The 9152-nt window shown below is 68.6% G+C and overlaps 1 protein-coding gene across 1 annotated transcript; it reads right to left on the bottom strand.

The window, feature by feature from the left end:
• Window positions 1–1959: 1959 nt before the first annotated feature.
• On the bottom strand, window positions 1960–9093 carry LOC115904011 (scavenger receptor cysteine-rich type 1 protein M130-like). Its single transcript, XM_030949019.1, has 15 exons — window positions 9006–9093; window positions 8622–8930; window positions 8163–8534; window positions 7944–8081; window positions 7699–7794; window positions 7402–7485; window positions 7024–7164; window positions 6758–6819; window positions 5706–6114; window positions 3491–4108; window positions 3091–3402; window positions 2715–3017; window positions 2327–2641; window positions 2056–2193; window positions 1960–1985 (listed from the first exon to the last, which is right to left on the bottom strand). Exons 1-15 carry the CDS (start codon window positions 9055–9057, stop codon window positions 1960–1962), a joined length of 3375 nt encoding a protein of 1124 aa, XP_030804879.1. The 5' UTR covers window positions 9058–9093.
• Window positions 9094–9152: the final 59 nt, after the last annotated feature.

The raw sequence follows: 9152 nt of genomic DNA, 5'->3' as shown, positions 1-9152 counted from the left end.
TGAGCAGCGGCCCTGGCAGGGCTCAGGCTGTGCCATCCCCGCCAGCATTTCCATTTCAGCACGTGCTGGAGGCCCTGGGGTCCCACAGGGAAAGGCGATGTTTCACTGCACATTAATAAGGGAGGAGATTTGTCCCCTCAGCCCCCCCCAGCCCGGGTGTGTCCCCTGTCCCCACCTCTCCCTGCTGGGCTCCTGCCCTGTGGCCCTACCTGGGGCTGCCTCGGTGTCACTCCCCTCCACGCTGTCCCCGGTGTCATACGGCAGCTTCTTCACCCATCCCTCCAACAGGGAACCTGCAGGGGAGAAACAGGGACTTGGGGGTGGCCGCAAGTGGCACCGCCGGTGACAGAACCTCACACCACAGAGCGGGGCTGCTCTGGGACCGAGGGACACGCACAGCCCATGGCCAGGAGCCCCTGCTGGGCCACCAGGAGCCAGAGCTGCCGTGGGGCTCTCAGGCAGAGCCTTCACTGCGGGCACAGCTGGGGCACAAGGGCTGCGCCCACCTGGGGGAGTGGGCGCCTCCTGGTACTCGTGCATGGCTTTGTAATCCAGCTCCTCGTAGACAGCGTTGGAGATGGCATCTGCAGCTCTGCCAGGGCCTGGAAGGAGATGCAGCACTTACCTGCGGCCCTGGGCACTGTGGGGGGCACCGGGATCACCCTGGCCCCCTTCAGAGGCTGTTCCGCGGGGCAGGGGCCCCTGGACCCCAAACCGGATCTGTCCCCACCCGCACCCACCGGGACCCACCTCGGCCGGGCACGGCACAGCAGCAGCGCCAGGGCACCCAGGGACAGGCACAGCAGCGTCCCCAGCACCACGCACAGCACAGTGGGCACAGGCACAGGCCCCACGGCCACTGCCGGGGGCCTCCTTCTGGGCACCCCTGTGGGGACACAGGCAGGCAGTGAGGCCAGGGGGATCCCAGCCAGCCTGCTCTGGGGAATGCGGGCACGGGCAGAGCTACCTGTGCTGGTGGCACCCTCCGGATAGGGGGTAGTGTGTCCCGCAGTGCTGCCATCACTGTCCTCCTCACACTCCACGTGGGCGTGCCGTCGGTGCCACAGCTCTGCAGGTGCCAGGGTGCCGAGGGGCACTGCCAGAGCGAGCGGGCCCCGTCCTCACAGCCCACCCAGGCCAGCCAGGCCTCGGTCGGCTCCTGGGCGGGGACAGGCAAGAGCCAGCCCCGGTGCCCACAGCCCAGCTGGCGGCAGACGGTGGCGGCGGTGCTGGGGCTGGAGCCGTTGGGCGCACACGCGGCCCCAGGTGCCGTTGTAGGAGATCTCCAGGAAGCCCCGGCAGCGCCCAGGGCCCCTGCCAGCCGCACGGAGAGCTGCTCTGCAAAGGGGGGCAGGGGGTCACGGCACGGCCAGGAACCCCCCGGGGCCTCTGCCGGGCCCTGATCTGGGGCTGCCCGGCACTGACCTGAGCACACGGCCCCTGCCCCGCCGCCGCGCCCGCACTCGCGCCGTTCCGTGCGCCCGCATTCCCACAGAGACTCCTCCGGGCCGGAGCACTCGGGGCTGTACGGCCACAGCGGCCCCGGTGCCGGCACCCGAAGCGCCCAGCCCGGGGCCTGCAGTGCCGTGCCACAGCCCAGCTCCCGGCACACAACGGCCGCGTCCTGCAGCTCCCAGCCTTCCTGGCACACCCAGCTCCAGCTGCCACCGGAATAGACCTCCACACGCCCGGCACAGCGCCCAGAGCTCCCCACCAGCCTCACCTGCAGGCTGCCTGTGGGCACGGAAGCACTGGGCTGGGGTGGCTGCTTGGGGCACCGCCACCTCCGGCCCTTCTCGGGACACCCACCTGAGCAGACAATGACCATCTCCTCAAGGCTGCTGTTTGCTGCAGGGCCCATCCCTGAGATATCGCCCATCTCCTCCAGCTGATCATCCATCTCCTCAGGGCTGCTGATCAGTGCAGAGCCCACGCCCAAAATGCTGTCCATCTCTTCAGTCATGATGTCCACCTCGCTGGGGCTGCTGCTCAATGCAGGAGCCGTACCCAAGACCGTGTAAACGTCCCTGGGAAGGCCACAGCCCAGCACCGCACATATCATGTGCACATCCCATGACTTCCACTGTGCCAGAGGGACACGGCGCCAGGCCGGGCTGGTTATGGTCTCCTCCAGCCGCCCATCACACAAGCTCTGACCATCCACCAGCCTCAGGGACGTGACAAGGGCACCACCTGCAAAATAAAAAGCAGAGCCATGGGGTTGTAGCACCTGACTCACACCGTACTTCAGTCCAAAATACCTGCTGGCAATTCTGGGAAGGGTCTCAAAGGCCCTTAAGGCTCCTCACAGAGCTGCCATACCCACCTGAGCAGTTGACGGCGGCGGCGTTTCCGGGGGCACAGGGCGGCTTCCCCAGCACGGCCACGGGGCACTGGCCCGGGTGCCGCTCGCTCCCGCTGCAGCCGAAGGCGTCCGGCCGCAGCGGCCCCTCCCCGCTGCCGAAGGAGCCTCCCGGGAGCACGCTGAAGGCGCGCCCGCAGCCCACGTGCCGGCACAGGACGTGCGCATCGGGCAGGTCCCACTCGCTGGCGCACACGGAGCCCCACGTCCCCCTCACTGCCACCTCCACTCGCCCCGAGCATCCCGAGCTGCCGTTCCCCAGCCGGAAGCCCGTGTAGGCTGCGACAGGAACAGCCTTGAGAGCACTGATGCTGCGGGGACCCCAACTGCCCCCGCTGTCCCCGCCACTTACAGGAGCAGATGACGCTGCCAGGGCCGCTGCAGCCCTGCCTCTGGGGCGCACGCCGCGCACAGGCACTGAGGAGGGGCTCGGTGCCGTTGCATTGGAAGCCCCCGTCCCAGAGCGATCCCGACACTGCCCCAAAACGGCCACTGCCGGGGATGGCGATCACCTCGCCGCAGCCCAGCTCCCTGCACACCACCTGGGCCGCCTCCATGTCCACCTCATCCTCGCAGACACCGACCCAGGCCCGGCCCTGACGCACCTCCAGCCGCCCGGCACAGGCTCCATCGCCACCGACCAGCTGGGAAAAGCCTGTGGGAGCAGTGCAGGGCCAGCGACAAGGGATGGGCATGAACAGCCTCAACCCCCCAGGCCCCGCTCCTACCTTGACAGACAACGGCAGTGTCGAAATCATGGATGCTGCTGTTATAGGGTCCCCAGCCACGGATCTCGCAGTCCCAGAGCGCGGCCTCGTCCCCTCTGCAGTCCACCAGGGCCAGGCTGACGAGCCCGTCCCCTGCGCCACGGGCAATGTAGGCAGCGGAAGCCGAGCCACAGCCCAGCTGCTGGCAAACCACCTCGGCATCCTCCATGTCCCAGCCGTCGTCTGCCACCGAGCCCCAGTGTCCCTGCAGCTTCACCTCCACCCTCCCGGCACAGGGACTGCCGCCGCCCGCCAGCCTCAGCTCCACGGCATCTGCACAGGGGCACCGGCACGGCTCAGACCAGCCCGCGATGCCCCAGCACAAGGTGGCCGTGCCAGCACGGCCAGCGTGTCCCCTCACCTGTGCAGGTCACGCCCACATCCCACTCGTGGCCGCAGAAATGCTGTCCCCATCCGAAGTGCGGACAGTGCTCCAGCGCATCCTCGGTGCCGACGCAGAAGAAGGGCTGCAGCCAGATCCGCCCGCTGCCCTGCCCGAACGGGGCGTGCAGGGACGCCCTGGCCACCCGGCCGCAGCCCAGCTGCCGGCACACCACCACGGCCCAGCGAGCCTCCCAGTCGAAGTCGAAGACGCACACGGAGCCCCACTCACCGTCGTGCTTCACCTCCACGCGCCCGGCACAGCGCCCGCCGCCGCCCACCAGCCGCAGCTCCCCGAGCCTGCGGCACGGAGGCTGCTGAGCCGGGCCCGCCGCCGCCGCGGGCCCCGCTCCCGCCCGCCCGACACTCACCCCCGCACAGCCACACGCACACGAGCAGCCCCAGAGCCAGCAGCGGCCCCATGGCCACCGGCCCCCAGCCAGCGCGGCCAGGGCACCTCTGCCGGCGCCCGAGCCAGTGCACGCAGCAGCAGCAGCACCGGGGGGAGCAGCCTTTATCAGGCGCCTCATCTCCCGGCTGCGGGGCCGCGGCCTCCAATAACCTGCTTCGTGCCCAAATATGAGCCTCGCCTGCGCCTCTGCCGTCACACACCTCGCCACAGTGGGCTGCCACCCGGATGTCCCCGGGGGGAGACAGCCCCCCCACAGCACCTGCCCTGCGGGGGCCCCTCCTGCATCCCCCGGGGCTCCAACGCTGCTGCTGGAGCCTGCCGAGAGCCACCCTGATGGGGAGGACGGGCTCCAGACCACATCCTACCGAGAGCATCCACGGAACCACTTCTAGGTCGGGCACCTGCAAAGCTCAAAGCCCCACGCTCGGGGCGCTCCGCTCCCGGCTGCTCGGAGCCCCCGGGCGGGTGGCAGCAGCCCCCGGCTCTCGGCGGGGCTGCCAGCTGCCAGCTGCCCGGTCCCTCGCGGCGCCGCTGGCACATGGCGCTGCTGCCGCAGCTGTGGCCCCGCGCTCGCCTCGCCCCAGGGCAGGAAGGAGGCGCTCACCGCCCGGCGGCTCCCGGCCTCGCCAGCGACCGCACGCGCCTCCCGACACCTGCGCTGCCGCCGACAGCGCCGCGCCTCCGCGGCAGCTCTGCCCCGCCGCTCCCGGCCCCTGCAGCCCGCCAGCCGCGCACGGCAGGAAACGTCCCGGGCTCACCCTTCACAGCACTCTCCGGCAGCGCGTTCCCAATGCAAGGATCCGCTTGCGCTGCTGGCACCGACATCCATTCACAGCCGCGGCTCCACTGACCCCCGCTGGCCCCGGAGGTTCCCCAAAAACCCAGACCTCACATTTCCTCATCATTTCCACCCCAGCTTTCCCACGGCACAATCGCAGGAGACTCCCTCTGTAAATCCGAGTGCTGCTGCCGCGGGAAAGCAGAAACAGCCCCAGCTGCCGCCTCCAGGATTGTCCCAGGCAAAGGACTAGGGCTTTGAGCCTCTCACATTCCAAGCACAAAAAGTCCACTCTAAAGGCTCTCTTCCTCCTGATCCTCCTCTCCCGCTGGCTCTCTCAGTGTCCCTCACCTGGCCGGGATCCCGCTTACCCCGGCCCTTTGTTATGCAAACGATCGGCACGTCCCGGACTCTCGTCCCGGGCTCCGGCGCAGAGCAAACGGAGCGGCTGGAAACGCAGCTGCTGCCCATGCACCGGCAGCGCAGCCATTCCTGCCCGGCACCACGTCCCGGTCCCTCGCTGTGCGGCGGCGGGAGGAGCCGCCCTGCCCCATCCCGCCGCGCTGCCGGGCCCTGCGGCACCGGGCCCTGTCCGAGGCTGCTCCGCTCACGGACGCACGCACCGCACGGAGCCCACAGCGGGCCGGGTGGGCCGGGACACCCGAACCGGAGGGCACTGGCTGGGTCGGTGGCTGGGTGGCTGCTGTCCCGGCCACAGCGGACAGGAGAACTCCGAGTCCACGGACACATCTGGGGGCCCTGAGGAGGCTCTGAGGCTCTTTCCCGAGAGTTCTCATTGGGCTGCGGTATTGCCGCCTCAGCAGCCCCTGCTGCTGCGAGCAGCTCAGCCACTGCTCCGCCCTTCCCACCTGGAGCAGCTCAGCAAGCAGAGGCCAAAGCCCTCCTTCCCTGTTTCCCTCGCTCCCACAGGCTGGGCAGCTGCCGGCTGTCGGGCGCCTCCTGCGCGGCCCTGGCTGCGCGGCTGCTGCAGGGGCCCCGTCTCACCTGCCTGGACCTGAGTGACAACGAGCTGCGAGCCCAGGGCGTCCTGCAGCTCTGCCAGCAGCTCCGGCATCCCGCCTGCCCGCTGAGGAGCCTGGGGTGAGTCAGGGCCCTGCCCCGGCCCCTTCCATGCCCGGCATTCCCGAGCCGGGCAGCGGAGGCTGCGGGACAGGCAGGGCCGCACCGGCACCGCGGCCGCTTCAGCACCTCGTTCCTCACAAGCTCCAACACCTTCTCCTCTGCTCCTGCCTCCTCCACGCCCAGGCTGAGCACGGACGGGTTCAGCCAGGCCCTGCTGCAGGAGCTGGACGCCCTCCGGGCCCTGCGGCCCGGCCTGAACATCGGGAACCTCCTGGAGCACGACGTGCCGCAGGCCGGGGCCATGGCCCGGCTGCCCTGCCACCGCGGCGTGCTGCCGGGGGACAGGAAGGCGCTGCCCTCCTTCAGGAGACCTCCCATCCTTTAGGAAAATCCTTCCCACAACGAGAGCCAGTCCTGACCCAGCTCTCAATGCTGAGAGTGGGACTGAGCCTGCCTCACCCTCGGGCACAGGGAGGAGATCCTGCTGCATCTGTGGGGGAGGATCCGGGTCCTGTCCTCTCCCTTTTGCCCTCGCTGTTGCTGGCAGCAGATGTGTGCCTTTGGCAGTGCCAAACAGAGACCCTGCAGACAATCCCAGCCATCTCCCACTACTTCTTCCTCAGCCCACCATTCCCTGGCATGTGTCTGTGGTTCCAGTTCCTGCCTCACATCCTTGTGCCTGGCTGGTGTACCTGGCATAGAAGTGCCGGCACAACAATGACATTACAGGCTGGGAGTGAATCTATGACCAGTTTGGGTTTTAATAGGAAAAAGGGAAAATCACACTGAAATCAAAGAAAATCCCTACACAGGAGCAGTTTTCCTGCAGCGCTGGACAGTGAGGGCTGACCTCTGTGGGCAGGACCAGCCTTCCCTGGGGACAGGGCCCCATGACACTGCCACACACGTGTCCCCAGGGCTGTGGCATGGCCAGGACATCCTCATGGCAACGTCCCCAGGGCGCCGCTGCCAACATCATCATAGTCCATGTGTCCAGGGAGCTCTTCCAAAGGGTCTCTGGTGGCTCCTGGGGGGCCTGGAGGGGAATAGATCCCACCTTGGGGACAGCACAGAAAGGTGCCTGAGGGGGCAGGCAGCTCCGTGTCCCCCTGACAGACCCCACCCGGGCTCTGGCCACAGCAGCCATGGATCTGCTGCTGGGGCCCTGCCCGCCCCCACAGCCAAAGCCTGCCATGGAGTGGCTCTGCAGAGGGGACAGGGCAGCTGGGAGCCCTCTCACCTGTGGGGAGCACACAGATCCACCTCTGCCGTGCCACTCCCTCGGAGATGTCCCCAGTGCTGGCAGCGGGGAGCTCCTGGGGCACATCCAGGACATCGTCGTAGCCATCCGGGGCTCCTTGCTCGGGCCGGGCAGGGGGATCTGGGAAAAGCAGAGGGGGCCGTGGCAGTGAGCAGCGGCCCTGGCAGGGCTCAGGCTGTGCCATCCCCGCCAGCATTTCCATTTCAGCACGTGCTGGAGGCCCTGGGGTCCCACAGGGAAAGGCGATGTTTCACTGCACATTAATAAGGGAGGAGATTTGTCCCCTCAGCCCCCCCCAGCCCGGGTGTGTCCCCTGTCCCCAGCTCTCCCTGCTGGACTCCTGCCCTGTGGCCCTACCTGGGGCTGCCTCGGTGTCACTCCCCTCCACGCTGTCCCCGGTGTCATACGGCAGCTTCTTCACCCATCCCTCCAACAGGGAACCTGCAGGGGAGAAACAGGGACTTGGGGGTGGCCGCAAGTGGCACCGCCGGTGACAGAACCTCACACCACAGAGCGGGGCTGCTCTGGGACCGAGGGACACGCACAGCCCATGGCCAGGAGCCCCTGCTGGGCCACCAGGAGCCAGAGCTGCCGTGGGGCTCTCAGGCAGAGCCTTCACTGCGGGCACAGCTGGGGCACAAGGGCTGCGCCCACCTGGGGGAGTGGGCGCCTCCTGGTACTCGTGCATGGCTTTGTAATCCAGCTCCTCGTAGACAGCGTTGGAGATGGCATCTGCAGCTCTGCCAGGGCCTGGAAGGAGATGCAGCACTTACCTGCGGCACTGGGCACTGTGGGGGGCACCAGGATCACCCCTGGCCCCCTTCTGAGCTGTTCCGCAGGGCAGGGGCCCCTGGACCCCCAAACCGGATCTGTCCCCACCCGCACCCACCGGGACCCACCTCGGCGCCGGGCACGGCACAGCAGCAGCGCCAGGGCACCCAGGGACAGGCACAGCAGCGTCCCCAGCACCACGCACAGCACAGTGGGCACAGGCACAGGCCCCACGGCCACTGCCGGGGGCCTCCTTCTGGGCACCCCTGTGGGGACACAGGCAGGCAGTGAGGCCAGGGGGATCCCAGCCAGCCTGCTCTGGGGAATGCGGGCACGGGCAGAGCTACCTGTGCTGGTGGCACCCTCCGGATAGGGGGTAGTGTGTCCCGCAGTGCTGCCATCACTGTCCTCCTCACACTCCACGTGGGCGTGCCCGTCGGTGCCACAGCTCTGCAAGTGCCAGGGTGCCGAGGGGCACTGCCAGAGCGAGCGGGCCCCGTCCTCACAGCCCACCCAGGCCAGCCAGGCCTCGGTCGGCTCCTGGGCGGGGACAGGCAAGAGCCAGCCCCGGTGCCCACAGCCCAGCTGGCGGCAGACGGTGGCGGCGGTGCTGGGGCTGGAGCCGTTGGCGCACACGCGGCCCCAGGTGCCGTTGTAGGAGATCTCCAGGAAGCCCCGGCAGCGCCCAGGGCCCCCTGCCAGCCGCACGGAGAGCTGCTCTGCAAGGGGGGCAGGGGGGTCACGGCACGGCCAGGAACCCCCCGGGGCCTCTGCCGGGCCCTGATCTGGGGCTGCCCGGCACTGACCTGAGCACACGGCCCCTGCCCCGCCGCCGCGCCCGCACTCGCGCCGTTCCGTGCGCCCGCATTCCCACAGAGACTCCTCCGGGCCGGAGCACTCGGGGCTGTACGGCCACAGCGGCCCCGTGCCGGCACCCGAGCGCGCCCAGCCCGGGGCCTGCAGTGCCGTGCCACAGCCCAGCTCCCGGCACACAACGGCCGCGTCCTGCAGCTCCCAGCCTTCCTGGCACACCCAGCTCCAGCTGCCACCGGAATAGACCTCCACATGCCCGGCACAGCGCCCAGAGCTCCCCACCAGCCTCACCTGCAGGCTGCCTGTGGGCACGGAAGCACTGGGCTGGGGTGGCTGCTTGGGGCACCGCCACCTCCGGCCCTTCTCCGGATACGCACCTGAGCAGACAAGGTAGGTGCCATGAGGGATGTCAGCTGGTGCAGTGGTCATAAGGGCATAATCTCTCCCAAAATAATTTTCCGATATGGTCGTAGTATCCTGAGCAGTGGTCATCTGGTTAATGGTTGCGATCACCCTTATCAAGA

Source organism: Camarhynchus parvulus, chromosome 5, assembly GCF_901933205.1.
Source record: "Camarhynchus parvulus chromosome 5, STF_HiC, whole genome shotgun sequence".
NCBI classification, from domain to species: Eukaryota; Metazoa; Chordata; class Aves; order Passeriformes; family Thraupidae; genus Camarhynchus; species Camarhynchus parvulus.
The sequence above is the reverse complement of the archived record's forward strand: the minus strand, read 5'-3'. Positions and strand labels throughout refer to the sequence as shown.